General features: G+C 37.1%; 3 protein-coding genes across 3 annotated transcripts; all 3 read left to right on the top strand.

The window, feature by feature from the left end:
- The first annotated feature begins 2,877 nt into the window (after positions 1-2,877).
- LOC104757867 (calcium-dependent protein kinase 11) lies at positions 2,878-5,843 on the top strand. The gene is made up of 7 exons (XM_010480653.3): positions 2,878-3,634; positions 4,259-4,402; positions 4,499-4,651; positions 4,743-4,858; positions 4,949-5,116; positions 5,215-5,439; positions 5,523-5,843. The coding sequence occupies exons 1-7, from the start codon at positions 3,094-3,096 to the stop codon at positions 5,661-5,663; spliced, it is 1,488 nt and encodes a 495-aa protein (XP_010478955.2). The 5' UTR covers positions 2,878-3,093; the 3' UTR covers positions 5,664-5,843.
- A 711-nt stretch (positions 5,844-6,554) lies between these two features.
- LOC104757868 (large ribosomal subunit protein bL21c) lies at positions 6,555-8,305 on the top strand. Its single transcript, XM_010480654.3, has 5 exons — positions 6,555-7,030; positions 7,406-7,486; positions 7,686-7,787; positions 7,880-7,954; positions 8,089-8,305. Exons 1-5 carry the CDS (start codon positions 6,713-6,715, stop codon positions 8,161-8,163), a joined length of 651 nt encoding a protein of 216 aa, XP_010478956.1. The 5' UTR covers positions 6,555-6,712; the 3' UTR covers positions 8,164-8,305.
- A 1,203-nt stretch (positions 8,306-9,508) lies between these two features.
- On the top strand, positions 9,509-10,171 carry LOC147924406 (uncharacterized). Its single transcript, XM_087496757.1, has one exon. The coding sequence runs from the start codon at positions 9,509-9,511 to the stop codon at positions 10,169-10,171; it is 663 nt and encodes a 220-aa protein (XP_087352883.1).
- Positions 10,172-14,746: the final 4,575 nt, after the last annotated feature.

The following is a 14,746-nucleotide window of genomic DNA, read 5'->3' as shown; positions in this document are numbered from 1 at the left end:
GAGGATTGCCTTACTGAGTGTTTATAAAATACTCATGCATTGCAATATGTGTTTGTGGTGCAGGTAAAGGCAAAGTGTGATCGTGGAATCAAGGCAATGAAGAGGAGGATGTTCTAGAGACTCGGTTTGATTTTGTCTGTCATTGCTAGGTTGCTAGAGTTGGGTCATTAGAACCTTGCTAGGTTGTTGGTTCTATGTTTCCTGTTATTTGATTATTGGATATTGCTGATGTTATAATTATTGGTTATGATATTAGTTATTATTGGATATTTATTGGTATTGTTATTCTGCTGTTGGTTGTGATTTTGATTAGGTGGCTAGTGGATATGAGACCACTAGTTGTAGTTTATTTATTATATTATATTTATATATTTATTATTAAAAAAAAGGGTCAGTCCTTTCAGCATGTCTTCCTACGAGCTTCTCTCTCTGTTTTTTTTTCTCTTTTTTGACAAAAGCGTTGATGAATAAAGAGAATATTGTGCAATATTTTTTGAGAAAGTTTGAAAAATTTTACAAGATTAGGAAAAACAAATCAGCAAGATTTTAAAAAAACTTCCTAAACAATCTCTTAGAATCCTTCATTTTTTACTTTCTAATTTGCTATGATTTTAAAAGTCAGCAAGATTTAAAAAAACAGAAAGTCATTAAAATTATCTCTAAATCCTAAACCAATACCCCTCTAAGTTTTATGCGACAAAACAAAGAATAACGAATACATGGGACTTGATTTCAAAGATGAAAAGTAGACGGAGACAACGTATATAATCCTCTCAATACGTAGCAATAGCATAGTATCAAAATGGAACCTTCCTAGTAGTATAATCCTCTCACGATATGAAAACGTGTTCCTAAATTTTTATAATGCTATTGTTTCTTCTTAAATGTATGCATGGTATAGTCGTTATACTAGTTGGCGTTGGAGATAATAAAATTAGATAGAGACAAAATAATACAAGTGGGTACAAAAGAATCACACAAGTCTCCCCATAATGAATTGCAAAATTAGAATGAGAGACGTGCAGATAAAGTGGGTCCAAGTCATGTAAACGTGTTGTCCATTATCCACTAGTCAGTCTTCGTCTTTGTAAGTACGACCCACATCTACCTACACCAATCAATCAAAATAATAACATTTGTCAAACGAGATTATGCCAATCTAAATGGCTACTAGTTTAATTTCTTTTATTTTCATGTTTTGATTCTAAGAATATTATGTTAATAATATTACCCTCTTTTGGTCGTTCTATCCCCTATATATTAATAGAGAAGCATTCTCAAAAAAATGCTGATGTGTCGTTGTTAGAGAGCTCGAAACACCAATGAATTTATTGCCCTCATTTTTATGGATATTTACACATAATTGTTATTGAATGATTAAGAAATATTCCTTTTCAATTAATTAAAAAAATCAAACATTTCAATTTTAAAATATTTTTAATCATTTTTATAACATATATAATTATTATAACGTTATTAGATCTAAAACATTTTAAAACCCAAATGTATTCACCTATTAAAAAAACTGAAAACTATTCACATATTTAAATTTTCCAAAATAAAATTATCACAATAATCATTACTATGGGCAATTGACTTATTTAATACCATTGATATAATATTCCACAGGTGAAACATATTTTTACACAAAATAAAATAAACAAAATAAAAATTCTTGCATAGATTGAAGAAAGAGTGGATTATATATTAAGTTCATACATAGTAGTTTGATCTAAACATATTCTCATGGGTTATATATTTTGTTTTTACACAAACAAATTTTGGATCCTCGAAAATAATTTTACTCATAACACTAATTTTATCTGCATAGATTTATCCCGCACATGGTGCGGGTTGTTATCTAGTTTATTTTTTAACACTATTCCTCTACGTTGGATCGCCATAAATTGAATTAGATATAAAATCATACTTCATCCGTTTCATAATATAAAATATTTTAAAAATATATTTTTTTCATAATATAAGAGTTTTCAAGTTTTTTATACAACTTTTAAATTAGTTTAATATTTTATAAATATTTATATTATGAAGTCTTGTTTAATATTAATTAAATTTTTTATTAGTAGAGACATCTTAATACGCGTGCTTTTAGTTAAAATCTTCTATATTTTCAAACGGAGGGAATAGAATAGAACAAGTTTTATACAAAAAATCATTTTAATTATAAAGCAAATTTAGATGCACTAAACAGCTAAATTATGAAAATATAATCTATAATCAAATAAGAAAATATTAATTTATCATGTTTTTTAATCAAATAGCAAAAAAAGAAAAGTATATAAAACACATTCCAAAAAAAACAAAAACTATTTTATTTACAATTTGACGGGACCGCTAGTTTTGCAAAAAAAAATATATATTTAACTTATTTAACTCATATTCTCTCTATTTCAATATAATTGTTTAAGATTTTCTCATCCATATTAAAAAATTATTAAATTTTTTAAATTTTATTCTTAATTATTTCATCTTACAATTTTTTGTATTGGTCAATATATATAAATTAATAAGGATAAAATTGAAAAATTTACCAATCATCTACATTGAAAATACAAAACACACTTATTTTGAAACAAAATTTTAAGTCTAGATAAACACTTAATATGAAAAAACAGAGCATGTATTTACATGAGCAAAACAATGAACACATGTGTCTTCCAATATATCTACTTATCCTACATTCCACATTAAAAAAATGTCTATAGACAATAATGATTATACAGCTTTATAAATACAATTGGTTTAATGTTTCTAAACTTAGAATTTAACATAAATTTAATCCAAAAAAATGAATTAGAAATATTAAAAAAAATGAGCTTGCTTTGATGAAATCTGTAATTATAAGTTTATAACAATGTAACTAAATGTCATATAAAAAAATTAAGAAAAACAAAATATGATTAAAATGATATAAAGAGAGAGTCAAAAAATGGAGAAGAGGGAGCGATTTGCTTCTTAGGAAACAAAGAAAAAGTCCGTTATCATCTTCTTCTTCTTCTTCTTCTTCCTCCTCACAACAAATCTTGAAATCGAGATCGAAAAAAAAAACAAAAAAAAGGAAAAGAAAAAGTGATGGAGTCGAAACCAAACCCTAGACGTCCTTCAAACACTGTTCTTCCATATCAAACACCTCGATTGAGAGACCACTACCTCCTCGGCAAAAAGCTAGGCCAAGGCCAATTCGGAACAACCTACCTCTGCACGGAGAAATCAACCTCCGCTAATTACGCCTGCAAATCGATTCCCAAACGGAAGCTCGTATGCCGCGAGGATTACGAGGATGTGTGGCGCGAGATTCAGATCATGCATCATCTCTCCGAGCACCCCAATGTTGTTCGGATCAAGGGCACTTATGAGGATTCCGTTTTTGTTCATATCGTTATGGAGGTTTGTGAAGGCGGTGAGCTTTTTGATCGGATTGTTTCTAAAGGCCATTTTAGTGAGCGTGAGGCCGTCAAGCTTATTAAGACGATTCTTGGTGTTGTTGAGGCTTGTCATTCTCTTGGTGTTATGCATAGAGATCTCAAACCTGAGAATTTCTTGTTCGATAGCCCTAAAGAAGATGCTAAGCTTAAGGCTACAGATTTTGGGTTGTCTGTCTTCTACAAGCCAGGTTCGATTTTTCTCTTTCATGTTTTGTTTCGTTTCTTGATAGAAACTGGTTTTCGTATGTGTTTATTTGATGATGATTTGTTTTAGTTTGCTGCTTGACCCCGTTGTTTCTTTGTTTAGGGTACCTTTGCTTTTTGTATAGATGTTCTTCATTGACTCTCTGGAACTTTTATGTGTTCATTGAAATCAATCTGCATTTTTGTCTGGCGTGATTCTTTGGAAACCCGATGTGTATGGCCAATGCTGCTGCTTCATTGCCTAATTTTTTTTTGTTTAGTCTTCAGGACAATGTCTATAAGATGTAGAGTTAGGGAACTTGCTTGGTATAGTTTTATTCTTCATTGAGGAGTCTCTGAATGTGTGGATTGGAAAATTATCTTGCATTTGATCAAATCTTTCGTTTGTTGGGTTTCCTGATAGAAGCAGGTTTCTTGTGTTTTATATGAATTGAAAATCATGATAAGATTTTTGGTTGAATTTACATTTTGCTGCTTGAGGATTGTTTCTTGGTTAGAGGGAACTTTGCTTTGTAAAGATGTTCTTCATTATGTCTCTGAAACTTCATGCGTTAATTGGTATGGCCAAAGCCGATTCATTGTCTAATTGGTTTTTGTTTACTCTTCAGGACAATATTTATATGACGTAGTTGGAAGCCCGTACTATGTTGCGCCAGAGGTCCTAAAGAAATGTTATGGACCTGAAATAGATGTGTGGAGTGCCGGTGTTATCCTCTACATCTTACTCAGTGGTGTTCCTCCCTTCTGGGCAGGTTAGTCTACTAGAATGTACAGCCTTTTCTTCTTGCAAGTTTTGATTTTTTTTTCTGAACATTTAATGATGCATTCTTTTCTTTTGGGGCTTGCAGAAACCGAGTCTGGAATCTTCAGACAGATATTGCAAGGGAAGTTAGATTTCAAATCTGACCCGTGGCCTAGTATCTCAGAAGCCGCTAAAGATTTGATCTACAAAATGCTTGAAAGGAGCCCCAAGAAACGCATTTCTGCCCATGAAGCCTTGTGTATGTTTATTTTTGGTTGTTGTTTGGAATCAACTGCTCTTAATTGTTTTGTGGTAAGTAGTGAGTAGTGAGTTTTCTCTGAATGTTATAGGTCACCCATGGATTGTCGATGAACAAGCAGCACCAGACAAGCCTCTTGATCCAGCAGTCTTATCGCGACTAAAGCAGTTCTCTCAAATGAATAAGATTAAGAAAATGGCCTTACGGGTATACATTTGAGTACTACACATATGCCTTTTCGTTATGTCCAATCCATTTGCTGATTTCTCTGAACACAAGTGATTTTTTTCCCAACAGGTAATTGCTGAGAGACTTTCAGAGGAAGAGATCGGAGGTCTGAAGGAATTATTCAAGATGATAGACACAGACAACAGTGGAACGATTACATTTGAAGAGCTTAAAGCGGGTTTGAAAAGAGTCGGATCTGAACTGATGGAATCAGAAATCAAGTCTCTTATGGACGCGGTATCATAAATAACACCAAAACCAACTAGACTCTCTTTCTCTTTTTAAAAAATTTGGTTTTTTAGTTTAAACATCCTCTGTGTGTGTTGTTGTCACAGGCTGATATCGACAACAGCGGTACAATAGACTACGGAGAATTCCTAGCAGCAACGTTACACATGAACAAGATGGAGAGAGAGGAGAATCTGGTGGCTGCATTTTCATACTTTGACAAAGACGGAAGCGGTTATATCACGATTGATGAGCTTCAGTCAGCTTGTACAGAGTTTGGTCTATGTGATACACCTCTGGATGACATGATCAAGGAAATTGATCTCGACAATGTATAACCTCTCTTCTTCTTCTATTTGTTTTCCTCCTCCTTTGATGTAACACTGTACTATAACCGTGCTTTTGAATTTGGTAGGACGGGAAGATCGATTTCTCGGAGTTTACGGCAATGATGAGGAAAGGAGATGGAGTTGGGAGAAGCAGAACCATGATGAAAAACTTGAACTTCAACATAGCTGATGCTTTTGGAGTCGATGGTCAAAAATCTGATGACTAACCCCATCACCGATCCTCAATTTCAGTTTTTTCTTATTTCTTTCACATATATTTTGAAACTAAAGACTATACAGAAAAAAAGTTTCTGGTTTCTTTATTGCTGCTTTCCTCCTTGTTATTCTTGTAGATGAGCAACTGCCTAAATTTTTTCCAAGTAATGGATAATTTTGCTTCATGTAAACTTTCTTCAATTCCAAAGAAAAGAAACAGAACCGAATTAAATCCGGATTACATCAACTCAAAACCGAATTTTATTATAAATCCAAATTTTGTGAAACCGAACTGAAGAACCGGGTTAACCAAGATTCAAAGTTAGTATAATTAAGGCCCCGATTGGTAACGGCGGTTAATTATGGCTGTAAAGACTTTAACTTTAAAATTTTAGCTGTAGAGAATTTGGGTGTAGATGTTTTAGCTGTAGAAACTTTAACTGTTAAAATTTGATTGGTAACAAATACTTTTAAAGCTGAAGCTGTTACTTTTATTATTAAAATATATTGAAATGATGATAATGAAAATAAAAATAATTATTATTAAAATGGATTTTAAAAGAAGGAAAAAAAAGTAAGAATAATTAATGTGTAAAAATAATTTATGTAAAATTTATATATAAACTTTTGGAGAGCTTTTAAGTATAACGGGGGAGAAAAAAATAAAGTTTTATATTTTTTTAATTTTAAAGTCTGTTTTGATGCTTTTAAAATTTTGAGAAAACAAGGAAGAAAAAAAAATAAGTGACTAGGAAATTAAAGTCAAAAAAGTTTGATTGACAAATAAATGGTTTTCAAAGCTTTAATATTTTTAAAAGTCTTAAAAGTCTTGTACCAATCAGGGCGTAGGTAAATTTTGGTAAAGAAAAGCGAACAAAACCGGATAACCCAAAATCTGAAGCAACCTAAACCGAAATTGCAAGCCTAGAAAAGTGAACCAATTTTGGGACAACAGGGGTATAGGTTGATAGGTTGGTTCAAAGTTAAGTGGATAGGATAACACTGCGGATTTATTCTCCGTCGAGCTTCAAAGTTCTGAGCTAAGAGCTCTGCCAAAACAATGGCGTCTTCTTCAGCCACGCTCTCTCTATGCTCAGCTTTCGCTTCTCATTGCAATGTCAACAACTCACGCCGTTCGAGCACTATCATGTGTTCTCTCTCTAAACCCTCGCTAAATTTGGCAAAACCTGTGTCTGGCTTTCTCGCTCCTTCCACTGCGTCGACGTCTCGAACCGCATCCCCCGTCGCTCTTAAATTCGCTGAATCAGTCGTCGAAGCAGAACCTGAGACTACCGATATCGAAGCTGTGGTCGTTTCCGATGTTTCGGAGGTTACTGAGGATAAACCTAAACGAGAAGAGATTTTCGCCGTTGTTATGGTTAGCTTCTATAAATCAAACGGAAGTTCAAATTCTCAATTTCGGTTTTAGATTTTGGAATTTTGCCAACTAGTTTTGGTTGATTTTGATGAGTTTGCTTTGAATCTGTTTTAGAGATTTGATATTTAGAGACTGTGTTTTGTGGCCTAATGAATGAATGAATCCTCCTTAGTGAGAGACTGAATAATGCAAGTAGTTTTGGTTGTTTTTTATGAGTTCATTTAGGTTAATTTAGAGTTTGATTATGATGAGAGACTGTGTTCTTGTGGGATATCACTCTCAAGATTTAGAGTTTACCTATTTGTTATTATGAATTTTGCTTCTCTCATTTGCTATATCTTACTGAATTTAGTGTTGTTCTCTTTGGTTGGATAGGTTGGTGGACGCCAATACATAGTGTTTCCAGGGAGATATCTTTACACTCAGAGGCTGAAAGATGCAAATGTCGATGATCAGGTAATATGCACATTCCTTTTAGTCAATGGGTTTTTCCTTGTCAAATTTCTGTGAAATGAAATGAAATGAAATGAACTGATATGTCTGTGAAATGATGGTGCAACCATGGAAGATTGAGTAAACTGTGTGGCTTGTGTAGAAGTTCTATCTTTTCTTTTGTCTATGTTTCTATCTTGCTCTTTTGGTTTCTTTTCTGCAGATTGTTCTTAATAAAGTGTTGCTTGTTGGCACAAAGACACACACTTACATCGGCAAACCAGTTGTGACCAATGCCACTGTACATGCCGTAGTGGAAAATCAGGTAAATCAATAGAAATGCTTCCTTCAATTTCTAATTGGTGGGGTATTGTTGCCTCTAAACTGGAATAACTGGAATGTCTTTTGTTGTTGCAGGGTCTGGATGATAAGGTGGTTGTCTTCAAGTACAAGCCTAAGAAGAAGTACCGAAGAAATATTGGTCACCGGCAGGTACATTGTTAATAAATCTGCTTACTATTTTGCTGAAAGTCATCTTCTTTGAAAATCGAACTATGTAGTGTTACAATCCGAAAAAGCTTCAGAGAACGACATTTACATTGTCATTTTCTGACTTGATTTTGCAGCCAAATACAAGGATTAGAATCACAGGGATCACAGGGTATGAAGGGTATCCAGCGGCGCCCAATGTTGCGGTTTAATTCTGTTGTGAAAGTATAGGATCTGTCTGCTTCTTGAATGTTAAAAGTTTTCTGATCTTCTTCTCTATGTAATTTTGTAAGAACCAGATTATTTCATTTCTGTTGAGATCCCTTTATGATCAACGTGTACCGCTTTTTGCCATTCTTAGATCACAAATTCTAAGTTAGTGTAACGAAACATCAGCATCGCTCATCTATTCATCTAGAATATATTTTATGAGTTATGTGTCGATATGGAATCAACGTCTTACATTTTTGTCTCTGGTTTTTTTTAACTTTAGCAACACCAGAGATAAAAGTGTTTTTTTGTAGTCGCCCGGAAACGGACAGGGCCATCGATAATCTTTATCCGTCCACAAACACCTACTGTATGATAAACGATTTAACGTAAATATAAAACTAAAGAAGAATAGCCAACTCATTTTGGAATCGGCTGATAAGTCATATTCCTCATCTTTGTTGGTTTTCTTCTTATTCTAAAAGCAAACCTACTTTACCCGAGATAGAGTCCTTGTTTCCACTAAATGTTGGTGGTGCATCCAATGCATTGATCCTAGCAGTTTGAGCGTGGCGTTTAGATGGACGTATGACTACAGGGTAATCATGATGAGATAACTGGCGAATCCTAGGACAAGACGTGACATGGTAACCTGTTCCTCCACAACGATTGTTGGGATAAGGTTGAAGAATAAGAAGTAGCTTAAAGTCCAAGCTAAGTATATTTGAGAGATATTCAAATATACATATTTGAGTATAGGAGTTATCTAAATAAGTTATATTTCCTAATTGGTTTTGGAAAAGTTTCTTTGAGATTTTATATATATAGAGCTACCAGGGTGTGGTAAGCCTTATGAGTTTTAGAGATTGATATTGAGAGATTGTGAGAGAACTTAAAGTTTTGAGTTATTTTCTTTAAGTGAATAAGAGAGTTATTCTTATAAGGCAATCTTGTTCTTAAAATCTTTCTTGCTAAAACTAGATTTGGTATCAGAGCATCTAGGTTTAATATATTTGAATCATGAGTGAGATAACCGCTGCAAGCATGAAGGTGAAGGAGAACACACCATCATCCATCCAGTGTCCTATGCTAACACCAATCAATTATACGGTATGGGCAATGAGGATGGATGTTGCGTTGCATGTTCACAAAGTATGGGAAGCAATTGATCCTGGAACTACGGAACCAGAAAAGAACGACCTTGCCAGAGCTCTACTCTTCCAATCCATCCCTGAGTCGATGATCTTACAAGTTGGTGAGCAAGCTACCGCTAAAGGTGTATGGGATTCCATCAAAGCAAGGAATCTAGGTGCTGATCGTGTTAAAGAAGCGAAGTTGCAGACTCTCATGGCTGAATTTGACAGGCTGAAGATGAAGGAAACCGATACTGTTGACAATTTTGTTGGTAAGCTTTCAGAGATCTCCACAAAAGCAGCTTCGCTAGGAGAAAACATTGAAGAAACGAAGGTTGTGAAGAAGTTTCTGAAAAGCTTGCCGCGAAAGAAGTTTATTCATATCATCGCAGCACTTGAGCAGGTCCTTGATCTAAAAACAACAACTTTTGAAGATATTGTTGGCAGATTAAAGACCTATGAGGAACGAATTCATGATGAAGAAGAGACACAAGATGACCAAAACAAGCTTATGTATGCCAACTCAAAATCTCAGTCCTATGATTTCGGTTATGATCGTGGCAGAGGTGGTGGTAGAGGCTCATACCGTGGAAGAGGCAGAGGCAGAGGACGTTCGGGTTTTCAACAAAGGGACAAATCAAAAATCACTTGCTACAGGTGTGACAAGATCGGACATTATGCATCGACCTGTCCTGATCGTTTACTGAAATTAATCAAAGCACAAGAGACTTTGGAGAAGGAAGAAGATAACACTCATGAGGCTGAATCTCTAATGATGCATGCAGTAGTGTATCTTAATGAGAAGAAGATACAACCAAAAGAGCTTGAAGACTGCTCAAATGAGACTTGGTATTTAGACAATGGTGTAACCATATGACAGGAAACTATGCTTTGTTCTGCAACATCAATCCAATGGTGACAGGAAGAGTTCGATTTGGTGATGATACAACCATTGCTATCAAAGGGAAGGGTTCGATTCTGTTTATTACCAAAGGAGGAGGACGTAAGCTGTTAACATATGTCTACTATATACCAAATCTCAGGAGCAATATTATTAGCTTGGGTCAAGCTACTGAAGCAGGCTGCGATATTAGGATGAAAGATGGTCATCTCACCTTGCACGATCATGAAGGAAATCTGATAGTAAGAGCCAATCGTTTGAGAAACAGGTTGTACAAAGTCAAATTGGAAGTTGATAGTACACGGTGTCTGCAGCTTTTGGCTTCAAGTGATTCTAATCTGTGGCACTCTCGCTTGGGACATGTGAGTCTCGAAACTATCAAAACTATGGTGGTAAAACAGTTAGTGACTGGGATATCGAGTGTACCAAAGGAGAAGGAGACTTGCGCGTCTTGCTTGCTTGGTAAACAAACAAGGCAAACCTTTCCAAAAGCAACATCCTATCGAGCATCACAAGCACTAGAACTAATTCACGGGGATCTATGTGGTCCAATCTCACCATCTACGCCTGCACACAAGAAGTATATCTTTGTTTTAATCGATGATTACTCAAGGTATATGTGGACCATTCTCTTAAAGGAGAAAAGTGAAGCATTCGAGAAGTTTAAGGCGTTTAAAGCTTTGGTAGAACAGGAGTCTAACCTATTGATCAAGACGTTTAAAACCGACAGGGGGGGAGAATTCATTTCTCACGAATTTCTCACTTTCTGCAAACAAGAAGGCATCAATAGGCATTTTACGGCACCATATACACCGCAGCAAAACGGTGTTGTTGAGCGACGTAATAGGACACTGTTGGAGATGACTAGAAGTCTCTTGAAGCATATGAACATGCCAAATTACCTGTGGGGAGAAGCAGTGAGGCATGCAACCTATGTCATCAATCGCGTAGGAACGAGAAGCTTGGATTTTCAGACACCATATGAATGTTTCAAGAAAAAGAAGCCGAATGTGGGACATTTGAGGGTGTTCGGTTGTGTAGCCTATGCTAAAGTCAAAACTCCGCATCTGAAAAAGCTTGACGATAGGTCGAGAAAGCTTGTGTACCTTGGGACAGAACCTGGCTCAAAGGCGTATCGTTTACTTGATCCGACCAACCGAAAGGTCACTGTTAGTAGAGACGTTGTTTTTGATGAAGATAAGAGCTGGAGATGGAGTGATCATGTGGAAAATTCTGAAGAATCAGGAACCTTTTCAATTAGCTTTGGGAAGTTTGGTAACAATGGAGTTAAAGAAGTGGTTGTTACGGAAGAAACAGAGGAAAACAAAGGTGATGAAGGAAATAATGATATCTCTGAGGAAGAAGAAGTTACGGATGAGTCTGAAACTGAACCTGCAGAGGAACAGCCTCAATCTGTGCAGCAGAGCTCTATCACACAGCCGCAATCACAGCCTCAAGAACTCGTTTTAAGACAGTCCGGAAGACAAGTCAAACGACCTAGCTACCTGAGTGACTATGTCTTATTGGCTGATATAGAAGGAGAGAATCTGCTATTGGCAGCTAATGAAGAACCAAGAAATTTCAGAGAAGCAAGCGAGTTCAAGGTTTGGAGAGATGCTTGCGAGGAAGAGATCAGGTCGATAACAAAGAACAACACTTGGAGCTTAGTTGATTTACCTTTCGGAGTGAAGCCAATCGGTTTGAAATGGGTGTTTAAACTGAAACGAAATGCAGATAACAGCATAAATAAACACAAGGCGAGGCTTGTTGCCAAATGATATGTGCAGAGACATGGAATAGACTTTGACGAGGCTTTTGCACCAGTTGCTCGAATTGAAACAATACGCTTCATTATTGCTTTGGCTGCTTCAAGTGCTTGGGAGATACACCATTTAGACGTGAAGACTGCATTTCTTCATGGAGATTTGATCGAAGATGTGTATGTTGCTCAGCCAGAAGGTTTTGTTGTTAAGGACAATGAAGAGAAGGTCTACAAGTTACATAAGGTACTCTACGGACTTAAGCAAGCCCCTCGAGCATAGAACTTGAAGTTAAACCGCATTCTTGGTGATTTGAACTTTGTAAGATGCACTAAAGAACCATCTCTTTACAGAAAGCAAGGTAAAGAAAGTCTTCTCATTGTAGCAGTCTATGTAGATGACTTGCTTGTCACTGGTTCTAGTCTTGAGTTAATACTTGAGTTTAAGAGAGAGATGGCTGGAAAATTTGAAATGAGCGACTTGGGCAAACTCACATATTATCTCGGCATTGAAGTTCATCAAGGAAAAGATGGGATAGAGTTAAGACAAGAAAAGTATGCAAAGAAGATTTTGGAGGAAGCAGGGATGTGTGATTGTAACTCTGTTCTCGTTCCAATGGAACCTGGTCTAGAGCTCTCTAAGTCACAAGACCCACTGTATATTGATGAAAGGCTCTATCGGAAACAAATTGGCTGTTTAAGGTACCTACTTCATACCAGGCCCGATCTTTCATACTCTGTTGGTGTTTTGAGCCAGTATCTTCAAGAGCCTAGAGAGTCGCATGGTGCTGCTCTGAAGCATGTTCTGCGGTATCTTCGAGGAACACTTGATCATGGGCTCTGTTTTAGGCAAGAGGAACAATCGGGTTTGATAGGCTATAGCGACAGTAGTCATAGTGTGGATATTGACGACTGAAGAAGCACAGCTGGTCATGTTTTTTACTTCAATGGATGTCCAATTACATGGTGTTCTCGTAAACAAAAAGTAGTAGCTTTATCTTCATGTGAGGCTGAGTTTATGGCAGCGATAGAGGCTGCTAAACAAGCCATTTGGCTTCAGGAACTCTTTGCTGAAATTGTTGGAAAAGTTTGTGAGAAAGTGATGATACGGGTTGATAATAAGTCGGCTATAGCACTCACGAGGAACCCAGTTTTCCATGGTCGCAGCAAGCACATTCACCGACGGTACCATTTCATTCGTGAGTGTGTCGACAACGGTCAGGTCGAAGTATTGCACGTTCCTGGAGCTGAACAAAAGGCTGATATCTTAACCAAAGCACTTGACAAGATAAGTCTACTTTCCTAATACTTTAGACTGAAATTAGGAAAGTTTCTTCTTCTGATGTTAAGTCGGTCTCGAAGAGGCGATCTCGGAAGTCGGCCGCTCGACCTTGTTGGGCTTGTCAACCTCATCGGGCCTCCATTCACAGGCCCGTCTTGAACCTCCGGTTTAAATTGTCGGTTGGCCTTTGGTTCAGGTTGGTATGTCGGGAGTGCCATATTCCGCACCAATAAATAGAGGGGGTACCCCTCTATTTATACCATAGCTTAGATTACAAAATAAGTCTACTTTCCTAATACTTTAGACTGAAATTAGGAAAGTTTCTTCTTCTGATGTTAAGTCGGTCTCGAAGAGGCGATCTCGGAAGTCGGCCGCTCGACCTTGTTGGGCTTGTCAACCTCATCGGGCCTCCATTCACAGGCCCGTCTTGAACCTCCGGTTTAAATTGTCGGTTGGCCTTTGGTTCAGGTTGGTATGTCGGGAGTGCCATATTCCGCACCAACAATTAGTCCCCCCCCAGTTCGGTATATTCGAATGTTCAAACTATAGGAAGGATAATATTTGACCTAAACTCTAAGAAAACCATATTTATTTAATTGGATCTTCGCACCGTTACGATGCCTAATATAAAACCGACACATGTCTCGCACGTCGCTTCAACCAGATCGGAAGCTTAAACATCGAGTAGGTTATGATTATTTTCCCTAGGGTTGCCACCCATTCTGCCTTTATAAATACTCGACTTCCATCTTGATTTTTCACTTTCCGCCGAACAAAAAAGGTATTTGCTCTGTTCTCTCTCCTCTCTGTTAATTTATTTTATCGCCTTTTTTCTTGGTTTTTCCGGGCGAGTTGTTTTCGACCTATTCGTCCACACTCTCCGGCGATTTGTAATGGCCAGTTCATCAACTCATGCTTCCTCCTTTGGTACTGAAAGCGGTTAATTAGGCCGAAATTCAAGATGCAAAGTTCCTAGATTGGGCAACACAGGTCAGGTCGCCAGATCCTCCAGGTCGGACAGCGATGCTCAATTTCCTCAGATCCATAGTTCGGACGAGCTGAATCGTGATGGTGATGAGAATGTTGTGGCTTCTTCCGAGTTTCCATAATTAACCCCGTCCGTTGTCCCAACGTTACCTCGGCATACACCCTCTTCCGGTGATCCGCGCGATGAAGAGTCTCAATTCGCGCTTCCGGGGGTAATGATAGAGGATATTTCCCCATTGTGTGACCATCGAGGTGGGAATTGTGGCGATAAGACTTTAAGCAATGCCACATCGGTCAACTCAATGCTGAATTCTTGTGGTCTAGGTAGTTATGGTGTTTCTATCGTAATTCCTCGGGACGATCAACGCCCTTGGAATCCGCCGAGAGGGTACATTTGCCTTTCTGTTACTATCTTAAGCGATGTCGCCTCTGGTTCCTGCTTACACGTCTACTAACATTATATGCTCATAGACGTCAGGTGGCAATCTGCCAACTTACACTTGGCAGCACCTGTAATTTTGTT

The sequence above is a fragment of the Camelina sativa genome, chromosome 17, assembly GCF_030686135.1.
Source record: "Camelina sativa cultivar CO46 ecotype springtype chromosome 17, ASM3068613v1".
Lineage (NCBI taxonomy): Eukaryota > Viridiplantae > Streptophyta > Magnoliopsida > Brassicales > Brassicaceae > Camelina > Camelina sativa.
Note: the sequence above shows the minus strand (reverse complement) of the source record. Positions and strands in the feature narration are given on the sequence as shown.

What these genes read in the sequence shown, in the direction of transcription:
- LOC104757867 (XM_010480653.3), top strand. Translation starts at nt 3,094, where the DNA reads ATGGAGTCGAAACCAAACCCTAGACGTCCTTCAAACACTGTTCTTCCA. An exon ending in TTCTGCCCATGAAGCCTTGT is followed by an intron (nt 4,652 to 4,742) that starts GTATGTTTATTT and finishes TGAATGTTATAG; the next exon opens with GTCACCCATGGATTGTCGAT. An exon ending in AGGAAATTGATCTCGACAAT is followed by an intron (nt 5,440 to 5,522) that starts GTATAACCTCTC and finishes TGAATTTGGTAG; the next exon opens with GACGGGAAGATCGATTTCTC.
- LOC104757868 (XM_010480654.3), top strand. Translation starts at nt 6,713, where the DNA reads ATGGCGTCTTCTTCAGCCACGCTCTCTCTATGCTCAGCTTTCGCTTCT. An exon ending in ATGCCGTAGTGGAAAATCAG is followed by an intron (nt 7,788 to 7,879) that starts GTAAATCAATAG and finishes TTGTTGTTGCAG; the next exon opens with GGTCTGGATGATAAGGTGGT. An exon ending in GAAATATTGGTCACCGGCAG is followed by an intron (nt 7,955 to 8,088) that starts GTACATTGTTAA and finishes TTGATTTTGCAG; the next exon opens with CCAAATACAAGGATTAGAAT.
- LOC147924406 (XM_087496757.1), top strand. Translation starts at nt 9,509, where the DNA reads ATGGCTGAATTTGACAGGCTGAAGATGAAGGAAACCGATACTGTTGAC.